A 22,635-nucleotide genomic window follows, 5' to 3' on the forward strand; every position below is an offset into this window, starting at 1 on the left:
CTCCACAACCTCACTGGGCAACCTGTTCCATTGCTCCAACACCCTTACGGTATAGAAGCTCTTCTGCATATTTTCACAGAACTTCCTGTGTTCAAGGTTTAGACCATCACTCATCATCCTTTCACTACACATCACTGAAAAGTGCCTGGCCTCATCCATTTGCCTCCCAATTCCCTTTAGGTATTTATAAATATTTATCAGATCCCCCATGAAACTGTATTTTTATTTCAAGTGCACACAGCTCTACAAGGAGTTTCCAAAAGAAGCTGACCTCATAAAGCAGAGATCTTGCGGTTGGCTACAAATTTCCCCAGTCCAGGGTCTTCAAAACTGGATTAAATTAAGAAAAGTAAATAAATAAAATTATTTCTCCATCATTTTCTTACTACTGAGCATTCAGAGAACGCTCAAGCCACACTTCCCAGAGTTTCTGCAGAATCACAGTAAAAAATGGAGGGGTTGGATAGAGTTAGTTTCGCTCTCCAACCAGAACAGATTCCCAAAAAGAGCAAGAAAACCAGTCTGCAAATACTGCAAGATTTACAGTCAAACCATGGTAGTGTGGTAAAAGCAGGTACAGCAGAAAGTTGTTTGGCTTCTGTTATTTACCAGGAGTCTTTCCACTAGTCCTCAAGCTCTTTCTTTCCCAAATGTGTAATTTCTATCTCTCTATAGGGCCTCTGTCTTTGAGGGACTCCCTTGAGATCTGTTCTAGGCCAGCTTGTGCTTCTTATGTGGAAAGCCACTCCTCTGACTCCTCTGACAGCTTTCTTGCTTGCTCAGCAATCTGCCCAGTTTACTGTCACCAAACTCCCACCTAGTTCATAAACTAGGGCAACTGAAATCTGGTATCTCTGGACTTGAAATTGTCTGATAACACTCAGCTTTTCAGACTGAGTTTCTTCAGTAATCTGCTGTGGCCCTGCTGTTTCCCCACCCTTGCTGCCTCGCTTAGGGAACAGCAGTACGGGTACTCTAGTCCAGGATATAGAGGAAGAACAACAACACACAGAGATTCAGCATGTTGATGTTCAGGAGACATTGCACAAAGAACAGGACGTGATGTTCTGTTTGCAAGACTTTGCAATTAGAGGCAAATCAAATCCTGATTACCTGCAAAAAAATGCCAATCACACTCTTCTTTGGATTTTTCTTTCACGAAAGCAGCCAGTTCCAGACCACAAGCTCACGTATGAGCAATGCCCCATTGTGATTGCATGAAGACCTCTTTTAGTGCCTTCTTAAGAAATATCCCCAGTAACATCAGTTCTTGGCTTTACAGGAGTTTGTAATTAGGATAAACTGTTAATTTAAGGGTAGAAATCACAACGCCAAATGGCTGAAATTAGGAAGGATTTAGTATGGGCAAAATTATTCCCTCTCATTTTCTTATCTGTTAAAGCCAGAATTCACTGTAACAGGAAGTCACAGAACAGGAACATTGCAATATAGACCTTAATTCCTACTAACAGAAAATTGTATTTTTGTCACTGTATCAAATTAATTTTCTGCTATAACCAAACACATATATGCTGTAGATGTTCACATACTTTTCAATATGTTATTTATGTCACTTGAAGAAAGCAAATGTTGTTTTCCTTTTAGATAATGCTACAGAAGTTGTATGTCTTCTTTGTATTATTTGTGTAGGAGAAAGAACAGATGGTTCCTTCATACTGAAAAAGGCAAATGCTGCATTTTGAGCTTGAGAATGATAGCCATAGGCTTGAATAACATAAATAAATAAATAAATCTAAAGGAAATTATTGTAAATTGGACTAGGCTGATCCCAAAATGAAGTGGAAACAATGATAATTTCATGTTCTGAATCCTATGGTCTTCTTGATGGCCTTTTCTGATATTGCCCAGCTCTTCCCAAGTTTACAGAAGTCAAAAAACTGACATTTTGTCAACTGAAATAGATACCAACCATCATTTTAAAGTTGTTGTTCCATCAATTGATGCCACATCTTTCCACTCTGCTCAATGTATTAGGAGTTCATTTGAAATTGTGGCTTTGACAAGGGATGAGTCTTTAAGAATCATTTTCATTTTCTGTGACAGGTTTTAAATAATACCAGTCCTTTTGTCTCTCACTGCATGTGCTTGCTTATGCTGAATCTGTATTAAATACAAATGCTTTTCTAAGACAGATTATTGTGAAGACACTCAAACTATGAAAGATACGTAGTCTTCTGTAGACACATTTAAAATTGAACATTAATGTTATCTGGACTTGATCTGTGTATGCATGCGCTACAAGCAGTTGTACACTGCTTATCCTGGCATCTGTAATGAAAGTACTTGTGTCACTATTTTCAAAAGCAAATGTAAGCAATATCTTTGAAAATAAGGTTAACTATGACACGTTATTTGTTTGGTGAACAGGTCAGTCTTTCTTTTCCTGAATCAAGATTTTAGCCATGGTACAGGCTATTATATTTTATGTCATTGTGCTACCTACATACTCTGTTTCCATTGAAACCTACGTAATCTCCTTACCTAATACTGTGAATCGCTGTTGAAAGCACAGAATATGTCTGAAGCTCCTGCTACTGTTTCTTAAAATAACTCTGATCTTGATGCTGCAAATTATTGTTCTGTAATAATATAGGTGCATATAAGCACATTTGAATCTGTCAAAGCCTAAATATTGCTATCAGCATATACAAAAATACTCAGACTTTCTTTACCTTTACACACTTTCCCAATGTCAGGGAAGAAATAAAACCAGAAAGGGAGTTCAGTTCCATAGAATTTACTGTTTCTGTTATAACCATTAACTCTGCAAGGAGTTTCAGTCTCTGACCTTCCAAGATACCTGCCTCAAAAGGGGGGAAAACAAATGTCTTAGTCTAATCACACTGTCTGGTTTCAAGCCAGCACACAAGCTTCTGTTCCAGGAATTCAAATGAAAGAGATTTCTGCCAAGGAGACTAAAGAATTGTTCACCTTAATAATGGCCTATGCCATATGTCAAGGAAATGATTCCTTATTTAGCTGCCTTTTTTTTTTTTTAAACTAATATCATGATAACAGAAGTGTGTACATTAAGTGCTAAGTCTGATCCCAGTAACATCTCATTCTGATTCAGTTCACTGTTGGATTTTTCTGAGGTTCTCCAGAAATAATAAGAGGATTGCTTTATTTTTCAGAAGTTCAGAGAATTTGATAATGTCTTATACTGTATCCTCTAAGACTCAGTTTGGTACTATGTTATTCTGCACACTTCAGAACTTTAATTAGCCATAAAAGGCACTTGAATCTCATTAACAGTTGTCTATTCTTTCTGAGTCATTCCTCGTGATCATACTGCAACTAATTCCAATGAGGCAGGAATCGATTAAGGCAACCCAGCACTTTGGGCTTAGGCATCACGCTCTCCTCACCCACTTTGTATGATGTTGCTAGTCCCTGCTGAGCAACAGAACAAGCTTGCTCTGAGGTAATATGCTCTGAAGTAGGTCAGTTTTCATATTCAATTAAACATGTTATATATGTATACAGATATACATATGTATGTGTGCACAGATCTCTTGCATGTATGATCTAGCACATGATTCAAATGAAAGAATTTAATTCAGAAATAATCCTTCCAATCTGTTTTGGAAATCAGTAAGATGTAAGAGGGCTCAGGGACACAGCAGTTGGATATTTTAGACAACTATTAACAAGCACCCATGCCTACCTTTAGAAATCAGTCTGAAGCTAAACAAACGACTTATCAATAATGCATATCAAGTAAACTTATTCTCTCCTCTTTTCAGGAATGGATTTCAATTTCTGCAAATGTGTTTGTAATCACCAAGAAAATGATTGTTTGTCAAACTTAAATAAAGGTAGAAAATCATAGACGTATTCCACGAAATCCTAGGAACTCATTACTGAAATAAAATACTAAAAAGCACAATCTGTTGTTTCTCTAGGAACCAGTAGGTTATGCTGTCATCCAAAATGCTAATTCATCTGAGTCACTATGAAATTTTGGAGGAGGCCAAGGTTCCCAATCAGATGCTGCCATGGTATTCTAGTTTTTCCTCTGCACTTACATAAGCGAGCACAGAAGCAAACCAGCTTCCTGACCTGACAGTTTGTTTGCTACTATTGGTTGTTTGTTAGTTACTGCTGCTCTAGCTGTTTCTGCTGAGTTCGTTTCAGTTCCTGGTCTGTGTGACCACAAAGCTGTTTAAGAAACAGGATCATGTAGAAAGGGTTGGAAAGACAGAAAGGACCGTGAGTCTGTCTTATATGTTGGCAGACAAGTTTTAGACATCTTAAATCAATTATGCGTCTAGAGATTGAAGCATTACTGTAGCGTGGACATAAATACCAGAGAACCCCTAATGACTCCCAGATATGCCCTAACCTGTTCTACCAATAAAAGGAAAATGTAGAGTAGAACAAAATGTTATGTAAAGGCACAAAAGCTTTGCAAAACTGCCAGTCCAGATAACAGGTATTTATGTCATTCATAGGGAAAAAAACCAAAACAAACAAACAAAACAACAACAACAAAAACACCTCTTGACTCAAAAAGTCAAAGGAAAAGAAACAAATGTATTTTATTATTTAGAAGAATGACCAGAACTGTTTTCTCTGACAATAAGAGACCTCTTTTTAAGAGCTAGTTATAAAGCATACAAACGTAGGAAGCACAGTTTAATGAGAATCTAATGTTCAGTTTATTAACTCATAACCTCTTTTAATCTATTGTATTCACCTGACTCCTCTGCATAAAATTCAAAGAGTACTGTCATTTAATTTAGTTATAATTGTAATGCCCTTCCTGGTCCCTATAAAGAGATAATGAAGAACACTTGTTTGCTGGAGATGATACAATGTGCTCACTATGTATATCGGAGTACTTTTTGTCTGTTAAAATATAATGAATTCTCTGCAGGTGCAAGATGAATTTAACTATATTAAAACCTCAGTTTAATAATAGCTGATCTTCACATGTTTTGAAACCAGTGAGACCTTTGAAAAACTAGTAGCTTCAATTAGACAATTATAAACTGGAACAATATTCCTTCAAGGTAGAATAGGATATATTTAAATTTAGAATTATTTGAAAAATGCAATGATATGCACCAAGAAAAGTTATGTGAAGTGGTTCTGTACTGCAATCATTTCAAAACTAACTGCATTTGCACAGAAGAGCAAAACACAGTAGTGATGGCACCCCACTGGAAAAAACACGAGTCGGACCAAAAACCGAAAAGAATGTGACTCAATTAAGTATGGAGAATAATACTGAAAGGAATACTTTCCATTGCGTAACAAAGTTATACTCATCCTGGATACTCAGTTTTGGTTATTTTCAAGAATATAATGTATAAATATTTAAGCCTCCAGAAAGTCAAAGAAAATAGCAAGAAAGCATGAGAATATTTTTCCCTGTGATGTATGAACTAAAAGCAGATGTACATTGATTAGTGTTTTGTCTTCACTTTGAATTTTTATTCCTTGTAGGAAACTTAATTTCCCAGAAACAAAATGATTGTGAACAAATGGTAGTTGTGACAACCAAGCACAGAGATACCTAGACAGAAGAGAGAGCAGATGTCACCACAAACAGTCATCACAGAAAACACTGACTTGCTTTTGTTAAGTGTCGGGTGTGCCACAGGCAAGATGCTCCTACACACTCAGGTACCCCTGAGCTGATCCAATTAATTTCAAGCAACAAGGACAAACTACAAAGGACTCCAAGTAAGGTGCTGATTTCAGTTGAACAAATTTTGATAACTTCAGAATAAGTTATTGAAATCAGCCAGACGAGAAGGTTGGGATTTGAGGTAAAGGAGACATTTTTCAAACCAACAGATACAAACATGCACCCTCACCATAGGAAGCTTCTGAAAAGAATTCAAAACCTAACTACCCTTTAACCTAAAGGAAAAGATAGACCATGAAAACATAAAGGAGACAAGTTCATTCCAGATGTAGCCTATACCTAAGTGATAACTTTGTCTCTTTTTTTTTCAGCTGTGTGCACTATTATGGAAATGGCATAAGGGTATGATGAATAGTAGGAAAAAAAAATCTGGAAATGGGAGATAGAAAACTGTGGGAAAATAGAAGAAAAAAAAAGTGTGAAAACAGAAGATGTGTAAATCCTCACCTGTGAGAATGCTGAAGTCTTAAATGCTCTCACACTACAGAAGCACATAATCCCTGTTACAGTTGCCTGAAAAAAATGGCAAATGAAAACACATCATGGCACAGAATTTCAATAAATCTACTGAGCTGAGAGAGAGAGGGAAGCAATTAATTATTGAAAATCGTAGTAACAGTAATCTTTTAAACTGCATTTACAGAGTGCAAAATGAACAAGAGCTATCTGAACACATATAAGCCTGATCCAGATAGGATGGTAGGCTTAAGACAAAGACCTAAACTGAGAATGAGAAATAAGATCAAATGCTGAGATATGTCAAAGACAGATAATATCACATTAATATTTCTTGAAATAATAATAATTTTGTAGGTAAAATATGTAGCATATCTTATCCATTCTGACTTCTAAAAGGCTTGTGATACACGGTGCATTGTACATTGGAAATTATTAGCTAAACTGGAAGTTAAGAGAATCAGGAGGAAAAAAAAAAAAAAAAGATCTGAGTATTTAATATCAAATTCAGAGGTGCCAAGATGGGCTGGCAGAGGAAGGTATCAGGAGGCTTCAGTGAGGAAATTAATGGAGTTTTTCAGAGATCCAGCATGCAGTTAATTTCATCATATGACACGTGTGCCACACTTCAGTTCATGCAATCACAGAAGTAAAGACTGGCTTGGGTTGGACGGGACTTTAAAGCCATGGGCAGGGCTGCCACCCACCAGATCAGGCTGCCCAGGGCCCCATCCAACCTGGCCTTGAGTGCCTCAGTGGATGGGACATCACATCAGAGAACCTCATAGCATTGATTCGGTTCGTGCCAGAGGAAAACAACAAGATGTGCTCCAGCAGCATAAGACATGTTTCAGTGGACAGCGGACATTCAGTCTAACAGGACCAGGTGGGAGCTAGTTTGATGAAAACCCTCTGAAATGCATATGCTATGGATAGTGGGATCCCATCTCCAGCCACAGATCTGCTCCTGTTGGGCTGCACTGACTGCTAATGTAGCCTGAGTAGAGATGTATTATTAATAAGGGAGTAATGAGAAGGAAAACTGAGTTGTCTTAATGAGCTGACATTTAATAATAAAAGTGAAAAAACGTGTACTCAGAGATTAAAACAACTATTTCCTACAAAGCATGAACCTATTCTGAGAACAGAAAGATCTGTGTTAAATCTGTTCTGCTGTGAATCACAGGATAGCTGAACAAATAGTGTTGTGCATTTCTTTAAAAATAGAAATTCTCCAGAAATATCAGTACCTACCAGATTATTCTAGGTTTGTTTGTTTGTTTGTTTTTTAAATAGCCTGGCAATTGGCTGTTGGAATGAAATTAAAGTGCTGATAAAATCTTCAGAATGACAAAGAAAGCGTATTTATTGGCAGCTGATAATTTAACTGCTTCAATAGTTTACAAAAACACTGCATTAGAAAATGAAGGTTTCCATTAGATTCAGAAATGGTTTAGCTATTACCAGGAATGTTACCCTAAATAATTACACTAGCTGAAATAAAAACTGATAAGTATCAATAGTTTAATGTTTCTTCCTATGGTCAACTTAAAATGACTCTATACTCTGCACTGAAGCATCAACTGCCAGAATTGGAACTAACGACAAATAGATATACTGCTTTCCATTCAATATGTTCCAATATTTTAATGATATCAGCAAACCTCTGTAAAATAAAAGCAACATCAAATTTCCACTCTTTATGACACTTCGGGTTGCAATTCTGCTGTCATTGAGATAAATCTTACTGGCTTGGATTTGCTGAATGTAGAAAGTACTCCAGCAAGGATAATTCAAAACACTGAGTCCTGAAACCTAACTCAGCACTGTCACATTGGGAACATTGATGAAAGTATTAATAATTGTCAACTGAACGTTTAACATGTGATAGCTGTGATAACTGCAGCTAATTTTCTCCCCATTTTCATTCGAAACAGTTTGACAAAGGGCATGAATTTGCCCACGAATAGCTAAGTCATACTAATTGAAGCACTCCTGTACTACAACAGACCACTTACACAATTTACATTTTCACATATGCATGCACACAGTCTTGTTAAAGTATTTCTGATCGTTCGTGATAATATTACATTTGGCATGAAAATAAAAAACAACCAATAAAGGTAGTGCTGGCAAGATAAAGGCAGAATTTCCCAAAAAGGACCATGGAAACACTCCTAGAAAGAACAAACATGTCTGCAGGAACCTAAGACTACAGCAATCCAGGAAACTCTTTTTCACCCTGCTGTTGTCCTGTCACTGTGGGGCTGCACAGAGCATCAATAACAGAAATAATCTACATCCATAAAGAAGTCTGTGAACTGAATCAGCAAGAGAGTGAATATGACATTTATGCTCTAAAGATAACAAGATTTAGGACACGTTCCTGTCTTCACCAGGGTCCTTACTTGCCATCTGAGCTACAGAGAGTTCAGACCGGTGCACCTCTCTAAGGTTTATGACCTCTACATATGAGGATGACCACACCTGTTGAATGTCTACAGGTTCTTCCAATTAGATAATAAGTCAGAACCATCCAAAGAATATAGAAAGATGCAGTGCCCTTCATTTCCAGTCTGATGCCTACCCTTGTGGTTAGTGTATTTGGGCAGAAATAGAGTCCTGGACAACTTTTTAAAAACATACCTCTCATCAGGCTTAGCACTTTAGACTTTATGCCTTATGAATGATTTGGCACACATCTTTAAAGTCTGGGATCTGAACACCCAGCAAAACAGGGTTTTTCATTACTTTGAAGAGTTATCATGTATACTTAATATTTAATAGATGGGATCATTTCTGGAACTTTTGTATATGCCATTATCTAAATGAAATGTTCAATTTTAGGGTAGTTTGGGAATCTTTCAGTTTGTCTATCACACAACTTCTTTGTATTTGCTATTTCAATTTCTTGCTAACTTAAGTCAGTCACTGTACCTTGGTTTTTCTGAGCTGGTAATTTTCTCTGAAGTCAGTCAGTTTCTCAATACCGGGCATTTATGTAATAATTAAAAGCCCATGTTCTGATATACCTACAAAAAGGACAACTCTTCTCACGTAAAAAAGTGAGCAAAACCAGTCATTTAAACTACAACTTAATTTAGCTATTCATGAAATAAAAGTTTACATCGTTTCCGTCTGTTCAATAGTAGTTTCCATTTTTCTAAGCTTCCTTACTGCTAAACTAAAAAGAACGGGATGTTCTTTTAATACAAAATTTCCTTATATCAAAAGCATTTGGAAAAAAATTCATACTACATTAAATAAATAAATACCAGAAGAACAGTAAATTCAGCTTCTACACATGTAGAGGTATCGCTGACATTAGTCATAGTCAAATATCTAGTGGCAGGCTAATATATTTAGCATAATATTATTTACAGTATTATCTTACCTGATTATACTTCAATATTGAAGAACTGAGATTATTGAGGAAAAAATGTCTTACATCAGATATGTAGATACACATTTTATTTTTGTTTCAAAAAATAGCAAATGTCTTAAGAACACAAACCATAAAGTTATTAAAAGCTTCATTGCAAAATATTTCGCCAACTTTATTACAATATATAGGCTTGAGGTTCTAATAGTTAACACTATGCCTCAATTCACTGAGCAAGTAGTGCTCTTGATACATAAACGTTGCGCAGTTGAAACTTGGAGCTGAATATTTTTAAAAAAAGAGTATTTCTGTCTTTGATCTTTCATAATCAACTGAAGTACAACAACATTTTCACATCTGATTCTTTTTGGGAAAAGCCATTTTAAATAATTCCTGAGCATTTAGGTTAAGTGAATATATCCAAAATGACCAATTAAGACCAACATCCTGCTAAGTGAGCCTTGCAACCCAAAGCGACATTCTCTATCATGTCAGTCATGGCAGGATTAAGGCCTAGGTACCTTAATGAAATAAAACATTCTGGTATACACACTCAAATTCTCATTTTCTTTATAAACAGCCTACAACTGCCAACTGAGAAGTTTGATCTGAGGAGAAAAGTATTGTTCTACATGTCACAAACTTCTGCAAAATCTTGTAAGCTAAGCTTTCAGTGATCCACCATACCAATAATTATGTGAAATATATAAAGAAAAATTCAGGCAAGGGCTTTCATACTATGTTAGTGTGCATATTGAAATGTATGCTTTGTATCAGCTATTTTGACCATAGAGACCTAGTTATTTAGCTTCTTGCTATTGAGAGGCAATATATTCACTTCCCATTCTTCTCTTCAGAATTACATCACAGTATCATTTGACTATATATCACATTTTTAAAATCATGTTATCATTACGTTCCTATGATTTTAATTGAATCCAAATAGTTCGATTTTAAAACTGCTGCCAATCAAGGTCCCTTAGAGAGCTAACCCCAGAAGGATTTTCAGATTTTTTTAATATGTTTTCCTGGAATTACTAGATTGAATTATAATGTATGTAGAAACATTATTGTACAAAGCATAGTAAATAATTCACAACACTAGTATTCAACTTGATCAATAACAACGAATTCACAAAAATGTTTTTAATTGTACCCACTCTTCTCTAACCACCCACCTCAATATGTAAACAAGTTTCTCACAATGACAGTGGCAAGATTGTAGTTACTGAGATGTATCATATGTGAAAGACAACACCTAGGATAAAGGCCTGAATTTAACAATTCCAGTACATACTGCTGCTCACTTCCCATTCTAGACCATAAGTAAAATTTTTAGTCTCTCGCAGTCATTAAATAAACAGAACTTATAAGTAAACTAAGCTTTTATTCTAATGCAGGCTTCTGGAGTCAAACTGATAGTAACTAACATGCTTATACAGAACAGAAGGAAAAATGAGTTGGAAAAAATTTGGAACAGTTGTACCAAAACTCTCTGAGCACTGATAATGTACAATATTGCAACTGTATGATACTATGACAAAAACTTGGCCTTATGAAGATGAAGATCTGTTAGCACAAGGCAATTTTAATATGCTGTTAAGCATTTGGTTAAAACCAGGCTTGTACAATTTTCACTGAAAAGGAGACACTTGTCAAAATGTTTTTGTTGTTTGGTTGTTTTTTTTTTAGAAAATACTGGATGATATCTTGTAATTTCCAATTTAAATATTAAAACCTTGTTTCTGAAGTTCCCCGCTTTAAACTGTTACTCAAAAATTCATCGTGTTCAAAACTCAAATTATTATGAGATCTTGATATCATAAGAAGCTTTTCTTTATTGGTAAAGTCTTTTTTGGCCACTGATTGTGGCACAAGTAGCCTATCCATTGGGTCTTCTTTGTTTTCTAATTTCATATATCCTTTACTGTTGCTCCGATCCAGCCTGGGCCAGCTGGGATGTTTCCTTTGTTCAGCTTGGACAGTGAGTGTAGATGGACCCCTGTCCAAATCCAGGGACTTTGAATGTGAAGACAGAAGATGCAAAGATGTGTTGGAACCAAACTGTTTCCTGGCAGCACCAGGGGATAAAAGCTTTCCTGTGCTTGGTCCGAGGGTCATAGAAGACTTGAACTGGTCATGCTGAGTGTTCACAAATGAATTATGTCGTGGAAGCATGGCCGGCTTGCAGGATTCATTGGTATCAGTTAATGGAATGGCCAAAGAGTCCATCGAGAGATTTCTGGACCGACTCCTCGTGATCTCCGAATCCTCGGTTATGTTGTCTATACTGGGCTCATCAATAACACAGTTATTCAGTTTAATTACTGGAAGTGTGAAAGCACTAATGGAAGATGATACAATGGATTTCGTTTCACACTTTATAGAACTAGTGTTTTTGTCATCTGAAGCCTTGCTAGAATGAGGGTAAAGTCCAAACACTGAACCAGATTGCTCAGTCAGCAGAGGTGGCAGTAGGCTAGCAGTGGTCCTATCTTCATTTAAAGTAATTTCATCTTCTTCAGCAGAACTATCCATTCTAAAACTGCTCTTGAAGCCAGAGAAAGGTGCGACTGTGTTAGCAGCCAGTCGTGATGCACATGAGCTCCCGCTGTGCCTGAGTTCTCCTTCCCCTAGCAAACCAGCAAAGGCACTACTCAACTGCTTTTGTTCCTTGATCCTCAAGGTGTGGATGTCTATTACAGTGGAGTATATGTCTCTCATGTGTATGATTTTTGTTTCCTTGTCACGGTTTTCATGTAGAATGGCATTTGCACAAATAAAAATGAAGATTCCAATGCCCATGGTAAAAGGGCCCAACATCTTCATCTTATCTGAGTGCACATGCTGCTCAAAGAAACGAAGTAAAATGCTTCCTTGGTTTCTTAGGACCTGGGTTTCATTAACTGATATGCTATCTTCAGATGCCAAAAGCTGCTCCTTTTGGGGCCAGTATCCAAGGATGGCCATTGCAATTCCCAAGAATGCAATAAGCACTCCCAAAACAAGAAAGAATCCTGATGGAGAATAGAGTCGAATTTTGCCCCTGACAATGACTACATCTGCCCTGGGCCGGCGTCTGGCTGGTTTTTTCTCCTCAGAAGCTGGTGCTGCGGCAAGATTTACATGTTGCTGAGATCTGGCAGAGTCTTGCCTTTTCAAGGCAGCCAGTCCTGTTATGACTCCTCCGGTTGCTATCATAGTTCTATATTGTGTCCTGGGGGAAAAAGAAAGCAGAAACATTGATGCAATGAAAGTTTGTGTATGCTTTGTTAATATATAAATATTTATTGATAATTAAATTATTAGTACTTTCTAAAAGCTACTACATCTAAATCCAGTTAGGACATAATAGAAGTTTTAAGATTCGCATGGCATTTTAAAAATGTTTTCACGTATCTTTTATAAGCCTAATAAGACCACTTCAGTGTCAACTACAGAATCACTTCTGTCTTCTGAATTAAGCTGATCTTTCTCTCTGCATACTTTGCATACAATCTCCATTGTTACATCACAGACTACAGACTCAGTTTAGTTTACCCAATAATCAATTTTCATAAATTTCAAGCTCATGAGTTCAAAACTTCACTGCTTTTATGAGTTGGTTTTATGTTTTTTCATTTTATACTTTTTACACTTGGCTGTCTGCTATGTAGAAAATATGAACCAGCATAGGTTTATAAAAAGAAAGTCATGTTTGATCACTTATTTATGAGTAGAAGTAATGAATAAAATGACACAGTTCAGGATAATTAATTATTACTTTAAAAGACATAATCAGACTTGAAAATAGATTATAAGGTTAATTAATAGATTAGAACGAATACTAGATAATATTGTAAAATACAACCAAGATGTTATATGCTGGGTATGAAAAAAATATGTTTTCTTTGATGGTATTGCTAAGCTCAGAGATAAAGGCTTATAGTCTGCTGCAGAGAAAAAGGTGAAATGTCAGTGCTGGGGATGGTTTAACAAGCAGATAAAGTAGAAGTTAGACTGGGAGCATAAAGTGAAAGAGAGCGAAGCAGAGGAAAAGCAAACCAGTGACTGCTCACAATTTGCAGAAAATAAACTTCATCAGAAATCTTTAAATATTTGGATTTTAAAAATCCTAACAGTGACATCCATGCAAAAAAGATGAGATGTATTATGGTATGAGAAACAGACAGACTGGACAGACTGTGCTATTTGGACATTATCATGAATTTCCAACATGTATCAGGTAAGCATATTTCCAAATAGAAGTTGCTCCAGTCTGCTATTATTTCATGACTATGAAATTAATAAGCAGTATAAGGACAGTGGCTGATGGAAGTAATAACACAGGAAAAAAAAAACACAACAAAAAACAAACAAACAAACAAAAAAAGAATAAAAAAAATACCCAATGTTCATTATTATTTCTTCAGCCGTAATTCACGTGATATACAAAAAGTGGCAACCTCAATTCTCTCCGTAGACCATCATTATTAAAAGGCAGAGTGATTCCTCTCCTTCTGTAAGAAAGCTTTTCTTTATGAAAAGAAGAAATGAAAAAAAAACTGCCTGAGGTACTATGTATACAGCATTTTCTGAATTTATGAAAGCAGACTTGAAAGGATTGTTCAAAGAACTTCAACAGTTTCCCTTGTAGTGTCAGATTTCTGTTCCTAAGCTGTCTGGAAATTCTCACTTACTGCAATTCACTTCCATTTTTACGCTATTTGGGCAACATTAGTTGTTTTGTGTCAATTAATTTCTTGAATGTTTCACAAAAAGGCATATTTTTATGTAATACATTTTTAAATCCCCAAAAGAAAGTTTTTTGAGGTTGATAGTATTAAAAAAAATAAATGAAAACAAACCTTCTCATATGTCTTTCTATAAGGGTTTCTGCCAAAAGCAAAAGATTATTTCTCTGTAAAACAATGTTTGAGTCCCTGGGCAGAAATAAGTAGGACTTACTCATTATAAAAAGTCATTGTAATTTGTCCTTACTCAATCAAAAGTAATTAGTTTTCTCTGTGAAATAAATTAAGAGAATTATGACCTATCTTTACTGAAATGAATAGATCATTTAGCTATTATCTAATTTGCTCCCTTACTCTTTCTCACATCCAAGATCTTTGCAGCGGTAGGAGTTTCCATATTCACGTGGCATATTGTAGCACACATAAACCCACACTTGTCCACCTCAGGGTTGCCAAGAAGCTGCACAGGGTAGTGCTGAATCCAAGCTCTGCCTGTTAGTAGGATTTGATATTTTGTGTACTGTATTGTGTTTATTACAGCTACCTGGATTGCATCAAAGAGTGAACCAAATAAGCTCAGATTTGATTGCTAAATATTTTAAACACAAGCTTAGCAAGAGTTCCTCTCTAACTCTGAAGTGTTAAAAAAGAAAAATACATCTTGAGGTATCTTTCTACAGAAAAAAATCTCATTTTCAAGATTTATAAATACTGCAGGAAAAAAAATACATGAATTTAATTATTAACTGGTAAAAAATTACTTGAAGGACAGAAAGAAACTGAGATCTCTTGAAGTGAGAAAGAGATCTCTTAAGCCATTTGGTCATCTTCCTCCCAGCATTTCAGAGGAGCACTGTTCCTCTTTTCACCTTATCTGCATCAGAAATTGGATGCAGGGGAAACCAACTTTGGCTGCAACAAGATGAAAAACCACTTTTTACACAGAAAAAGACACTTTCCTGTCCCTTCAGTTGACATCAATATTATTAACCTCTTTTCTTTCATGGAAGAAATCGCTACCAAGTGCATAAGAAATATTTTTTAATAAGCCACAGTTCTGGGTAAGGCTTCTATACTACTTAATATTAACAGCTGAATTTTTATCTCAACCTAATAAAATCCACAGCATTAGCAGACATCTTGATATGAGATGATTTAAGAAAGCTTTTCATAAGACTTCTACAATTAAATGCATTTTAAGATGGAAAATCTTTTTTAAGAAAATACTATGTTTAGAATAAAGTGACTTTGTAGCCACAAATTATCTTGCAGATCTGTTTATTTGCACCACAGAATAGCCACAATTTGTGAGTATCAATGACAAATGCTAATTTTCTTATTTAGCTTAGTATAATGATTACATTTACTCTCACTCAAAATTGAGAACTGAAGCTTCTGAACAAACAAACAAGATTTGGAATCAGATTATGTTAGGAGCTTTGACAGAATATTTTGGTAGCACTGTGAAAGATGCAGTCTTGCTCTAAAGTGCATCAAATAACAGTAAAATGGGTATGGAGTACAGAGGAAAAAATATAGAAAAGGTCTGTAAGCCATTTTATAAAACATTACCATCTTGCTTTTTTAAAGTATATGTTGTTTGTTTGTTTGTTTTTTTCAAGATTCTACCTTGTAGGTGTTCTGTTTGTTTCACCTTCAGCAAGAACATCAGTACCTGTCTTGGTTGTGCCTCAAACAGAGCCAATTTTCTCCATAGTGGTTGGTATGTTGGATTTAGGATGAGAATGTTAATAACACACTGATGTTTTAGTTGTTTCTTAGCAGTGCTTAGAAAGCACAGGGTCAACAATTTTTAGCTTCCCACGCTGCCCTGCCAGTGAGGAAACTGGGGATGCACAAGGGGGTGGGAAGGAACAGAGGCAGGACAGCTGACTCAAACAGGCCAAAGAGGTATCCCATCCCATCCCATGCTGTTCATGCTGAACAAAAAACTGGAAGAGCTGTCCAAGGGTGTAGCCACTCCTCAAGGACTGGCTGAGCATCTAGTCAGTGGCTGGTAACTGCATTTACATCATTTGTTCTGTGTTTGTTTGTTGTTGTTAGTATTTTTCCTTCTATTAAACTGTCCTCATGTCAAGCCTCGGGTTTTCCCATTTTTTTGCCACCCTCTCTCCCACCCCACTGGAGGGCAGTGAGCAAATTGGTGTTTGGGGCTGAGATGCCTGCTGGTTTAGGCCACAACAGGACCAAAGGCTTAATATTCCATGGTTTTAGCCTTGAAAGAAACATTGGCCTAGATTTACTCCTGTGTCTAGCACTGCTTTGTACTATGCCATTGTTACTTAGTGACCCTTGCACCATCATTGTTGGCCACTCCAAGATCGACTAAGAAAAACATATCTTGGAACAGATCCTATAAAGTAGCTCTTACTAGTGCTGACTTCAACATTTGTACAGAGCAGAATGACTCAGGCTCTTAATGCTTCAGGTCATGGCTCTTAGCAAGATGTACTTCACATTTAAGGCCGGCTGTGGGCCAAGTGCAGTCCTGTGCATCTGGCATGGTTTCTAGATGCTCCCAGAAATCCAGCAGCAAGTGAAGTAACAGGTTGTTGTGTGCCCTTTATCTTGAAGAAAGGACTGAGCAGCAGCTGCTCCCCATAGGTTTCCCAGCTAACAAGTAAGAGCAGCCTCAAAAGGGACTTTAGAGATCCATGCAGCAAGGACAAAGAAAGGGAGCCTGGGGGAAAGCCCTCAGTGACACCTGGAAACATATATGTGATAAGAAATGATGAGAGGAGATGCAAGGCATCTTAAGAGTATACTTGAGCCAGAGGAATAATTCATACAGGAAAGGTTTGCAAACAGTTGGGTAATTTTAAGAGAACTATCAGTCTGAGATGTGCAGTGACATCTGCTTCTTTCTTATGTTACATTGGCTGCCCATATCAAAGCTGCCAGAGACAGTGAATGGGATTCTCCTTTATCACCTTTCCATATGGGCAAAGATTGCTAAGATGCTCAAGGAAGCTTATCATAAAAGAAAATTGTGAAAGAGGGTAAAAGGCTTTCCTAGAAGTTTTTTGCTGGTAACCACTAGACTTATATCTGCTGATCAAAGAAAGAGCAATGGCAATAAGTGAAATCTGAGCCAGCAGTGTGTCCTGGGAGCCCAAATGGCCAATTGAACCCTGGGGTACCTCAAGCCAAGTGCTGCTGCCAGGAAAGGGTTGTCCCAGTCTGCTCTGTGAGGCCTCACCTCCAGCACTGGGTGCAGGTTTGGGTGCCACTACTGGTCACAAGGGGAGTGGAGGGGCAGTGCTGAACTCTGCTCTCTAATAACAGCAACAGGACCCAAGGGAACAGCACAGAGCTACCTCATGTTGAGAGATAGGAAAAGGCTCTTCACCAGAGGGCAGTGGGCATGGAATAGGCTCGCCAGGGCAGTGGTCACAGCCCCAACTGCTGGAGTTCAAGGAGTGCTTGTAAAGCACTTTCAGACATAGGGTTTGAATTTTGGGTGGTCCGATGTGGAGCCAGGAGTTAACAATTCTTGAGGGTCCCTTTCAACTCCAGATATTCTGTTATTCTCTGATTCTGTGATTTTGCTGATTGAGTCAGAAGGTCAGATTCAAATCAACAAAGAAATGGAGTAGACTCACTCCATAAAACATAGGTAAGGCAGGGATTAATCACCGCAGAGAAATTGTAATTTAGCACAGATGGACAAGGGTCCCTATTTTCTATTTTAATTTGTATCAGTATGTCAAGCTTTCATGGATGATTAAAAAGAAATGCGGTGTGCTCATGCTGATAGTGTTAGCCATATCTGAATTTGTCCACCTAGAGAAATAAGGGAGGGCAGAGGCAGGTGACCAGGGGACTCATTAGAGCAGATGGTGTCTCCAGACAGCTGCAGAGCGCAGAGCAACTTGAACAGCCTGGACGTGTCCACAGGGAGGTGTGACAGATAAGAGGAATCACTGAGCCCCTTTGAAGCTAAGAACCACCTACACAAGTAATGCTCAGTTATCCTTTGGAAGCCAAGGAAATGACAAAATGGGTGGGATACGATTTGGTGGGATTTGAGCCCAGTTGACTCACTTATTGATTATCCCACATATAAAATGTGTCAACTGCAAGAATGTATTACAGACTGCACACTTCTGTTTTAATCACAACTAAGACAATATCAGCTACTTACACAATGGCTCTATCTCTAGGCAGCCTAGAAAAATCTGAAAGATGTGTATGCAAGAACAAAAATTCAATGGAAGGAATTGACTACACAGTACATGGTAGTGGTTCCAGCTAACTTCTTGTGGTTTCACAAACTATAAACTCCTCATTTCTCTCTTTACCCTCTAAAGGGTAATATCCATCTTTCCTCCCTAATGACTAGCATCACCTTAGCAATATAGATACCAACTAACTTTCTTTTTCAGAGATGGTCAAACTGTTAAGCATCTAATTAATCTCTCAGAAACTATACTAAGTTTCAACCAGTAGTTAGCTTGAAGCTTGGCATTTCTATTCCAGGTGCCTGAAACAGAAATCTATTGTTTTCAACTGTTTTGGTACAATAAAAGTTATTGCCACTACCTACCACTTAGTCTTCTGAATAAATATATTGTCATTTGAATTATGCTGAGTTCTTACATTCAATTTAAAATGCATACCAGCAGCAAAGATGGGAAGTAAAAAAAAAGGATACTAATATACTTCTTTAATATTGCATGTTTTATTCCAGATAGATTTCAATGTCCCTTAGCACTTACAACCTTTGCTTTTTGCATGAGTATTTCTTTTCCTATAAAACTGGAACACTTACTGTTTGAAAAATTATTCAAAGTTAATTATTTGAAGTTATCAAAACTGTACATGCTATTCCCCATAGTTTAGTTTTTAGTACGATTATTTACTATTCAAGTGTCTCAATATCAAATTGAGTAGACAAAGTTCAACATCAAGGAAAGTTTCCTTTATCTTTGGTAAATCTGAAGTCCTAGCAATTAATGTGTAAATTCTTATAATCAAGAATGCAAATAATAAACTAATAAGAGAACTGGTAACATAACTGAGTAAACAAATCAGTATTAAATTGATTTTAACAGAATACGTCTAAACTTTGTTCCTGATGTATTATATATCCACGTTACATTCGCATAGACACAGTTGTTCAATACCATCACATTTTCCAAAGGAAAAAATATATATTTTTAAATCAATTTTATAGGCACAAAGAGATTAATCTTTCTGGTAGAAATAACATAGCAATAGCCAAAGAGAGTAGTTCCATAAGCAACAGAAAAAACATCCCAGAAAAAAAAAAATCTATTTAGTTGCTTAACAAACAGTCCTCTCCAATTGACTAATACATCAGCGGGACTACTTTGCAAAACATCTCTCTCCTAATAATCTAGTCCTTAAAATATGTTTAAAGAAGAAAAGCAAGTAAGAAGGGTATCTTTTGTATTTGTGATTATAGGGTATTTTAAGTATTTTACTTTAATTCACAATAGGTGAGATGAAAGCATGTGAAATGTACTAAAAATCTTCATAACCTCAGCTGGGATTTTGAAGTCATGCAAGCAGAGCCAAAGACAGAAAATTGCATGCCTATTTAAAATATTAAAGCTTTGAAATTTCCAGCTGAAACAAACCCTCTGGGTTCGAACTCCCTTTAATGTTGCCTCTTTAAGGCTGCAAAGGGATAAGCTTAGGGACTAATCATATCCTTTTAACCTCCTGGTTGCCAGCCAGATTATGGAAGCAAGCCAAATCATGCTAGCCATTTCACACCATAAAAGTGGAAAGGCAGGCTGCATGTGGGTCAAGTAATGAAAGAATCCAGGGTGTCTAGGGGCAGAAGGTCCATAGCAAGGGTTAAGAGCTCAGGCTCCCCAGATACTGGTAGACCTGTATCAAATGGTCTGTATTTGCATTGCATATCAAACAGTAAAATCTTTGCACTCACAGGTGAAAAACAAAAGCTTATTATTAAGGATAAGTAAAAATCTGTGAAAAAATTTGACAACTGACTGTGATCCACCCAAAAACCTAGATCTGGCAGCAGTTTCCAAATCTGCATTGTACTGGCCCAAGCAACGCCAAAGGTCTTCATCAGTTATCTCTAAAGAAACAATGGAAGATAGCTAGGAATGGCACATAAGAACATAAAAGTATTATTTATAGGCATTGCTTTAAATATATATGTAATTTATCTACTTGAAGCAATCCAGAGGGATCACAAATTGCGAACAATTGACAGAAAGCTACTGATCTAGAGAAGGTCTAGAGGATGGACTGAACATATGTTGGGAAGAAAAGAGAAGGAGGTAATTTTTCTACATACATCCCAGTAGCTTTTGAAGATCTCCAGTGAGGAGGTTCTACAGTATCTGGGCAACATGCGCCAGTCCTCCATCACCCACACAGCACAGAAGTGCTTTCTGATATTTAGCTGGAAACTCTTGTGTTCCAATCTGTTCCCACTGTGTCTTGTCCTGGTACTGGCCACCACTGAAAAGACCCCAGTTCTATCTTCACTGCACCCTCCCTTAAGATATTTACAGACATTGATGAGATCATCTCTGAGCATCATCTTCTCCAAACCGAATAATCTCTTAGCCAGTCCAGAAGATGCACCGAACTGGTGCATCATTTTTGTTACTCGTTCCAGCATATTCATGTTTCATAGTCACACTGAATGTATCTTATCTCCATTTAGACTCATATTTGCTCTATTTCATTAGCAAGCCTGAGCCATAGCATTCCCTATTCTAACTTTTATGACTATTCTTGCATTAGTTAAAGTAGGACTCTCACATCTGGCAAGTTCAGGTATGACTTGAGCAGCCTACTTCCTAACTGAGCATTCCCATGGCTGTTATACTAGGTGTCTGCATAACAACTCTGTGGACAGGTTATAAAATTAACCAATTCACAAAACAACAATTCCAAAAATACTTTCATTCTTCACTTTTCCTTTGGGGAAAAATAAAAAATAAAAAAAAGAGAGAGAGAGAAAACTGTCTTATAAAATAGCACTTCATTAGTGTTTAAGTGAACCTGTCAACTGGCAAAGAACTTGGTTACAAAGGCACAACTGATCAGAACCCAAATGCTCAGAGCTATTCAGTTTGTGTCCAAAGAATGCAAGACTCTTCTCTGTTAGAAAGCTCATGGGCATGAGTGCATAGTGCTTTTTTATATTCCAAAACAAATATTGAAGATTCTGCTCAAGACAGCTGACTCAGCAGTTCAGAGTCTGGGTTCATATACACAATGTGGCTACACTACTGTAAGTTAATCGGTAAATTAAAACTAAATATGGAATTTGAACAAAGAACTACCAACTCAGAAATATTGATAAATATAACTGTAGACTAAGAATGCCTCTTACTCAGATTCTGGAAATGTCTTGACTTCATTCTTTAAATTACACAAAAGAAAAATCCCTTATGAATGCCTTCATCACCTACAGTATCTGCCATGTACATTAATTATTCCAACTAGTATGCCAAGGTCAAAAGCAAAGTGAGCATCGGGCAATACTGTATGAAGCCCAAACTGCTTGTCCTCTTTGCTATTATCTCTTCTCCAGCTTGATCCTTACTGTGGGTCAGATATGATAATTCTGTGCAAAATCAGCAGCATCCAATATTGGCAGCATTACACAGAGCTCGTTAGCCACTCACAAAAGCACAGAGCACACATCAAAGAAAGAAGGAACCTGAGCTCTACATTTTGCTTTCAAAACACTGCTTTATGACTTGGCCTAGATTTGGTCTACAGGTTTTTGCCTGGCTCAGCTGCGCTCACTTTTACATTTGATCCTTCCTTGGTTGCATTTACAGACATACTATGGAAATCTGGTGAGTTTACAGAAGTTCAGAAATTCAGCATAAAACATGAGGTTGGTATCAGGTATCCAATGTCTGAAACAGCTGCTAAGTCACTGTACAATGAACTACATGTTCTCTTCATGACCACAGAACATCTATCTCATGCATTAACATCATATCACATATGATGTCTACAATGTCCAGCCATTCTGCTCAGCATATCTGTACCATCTTAGTACAGGTGTTAGATGATGGATTAGAGAAAGACAAGTGCTCAGATACTGGACATGTTTGTTTGTGGTATGCCTACTGTAATGTCTGTATTCACTGCATTATATTATCTATCACTTCTCTTCAGAAGTGTGTAACTTCCTCACTTATGCACAGAATTTTTCACTTATTATGCATGAGTATATGGGTATATGGCATATGATATGGGTATATCATGTTCTGTTCCAATACACATTAGAGAACTATAACAAAAAGCAGAAGAAAAAAAGAATGAATATGCACACGAAACAAACAAACAAACAAACTTTGTTACGGTCAGCTTTTCTTTTGCTTATACTTACTTGCATT

General features: G+C 36.9%; 1 protein-coding gene across 4 annotated transcripts in view; it reads right to left on the reverse strand.

Moving 5' to 3' along the window:
• Nucleotides 1–7,474: 7,474 nt before the first annotated feature.
• TMEM200A (transmembrane protein 200A) overlaps nt 7,475–22,635 on the reverse strand; it is a 52,396-nt gene continuing 37,235 nt past the window's right edge. For 2 of the 4 annotated variants that reach the window (XM_015858548.2, XM_015858547.2), the window contains 2 exons: nt 13,903–14,014; nt 7,475–12,732 (listed from right to left, as the gene is read on the reverse strand). In XM_015858548.2, the coding sequence (XP_015714034.1) occupies nt 11,247–12,732; nt 13,903–13,913 (1,497 nt within the window). In that variant the 5' untranslated portion in view covers nt 13,914–14,014 and the 3' untranslated portion in view covers nt 7,475–11,246. The remainder of the gene's footprint in view (nt 12,733–13,902; nt 14,015–22,635) is intronic. The other 2 variants (XM_015858549.2, XM_015858550.2) reach the window with 1 other exon arrangement.

The sequence above is a fragment of the Coturnix japonica genome, chromosome 3 (assembly GCF_001577835.2).
Source record: "Coturnix japonica isolate 7356 chromosome 3, Coturnix japonica 2.1, whole genome shotgun sequence".
Classification (NCBI taxonomy): domain Eukaryota; kingdom Metazoa; phylum Chordata; class Aves; order Galliformes; family Phasianidae; genus Coturnix; species Coturnix japonica.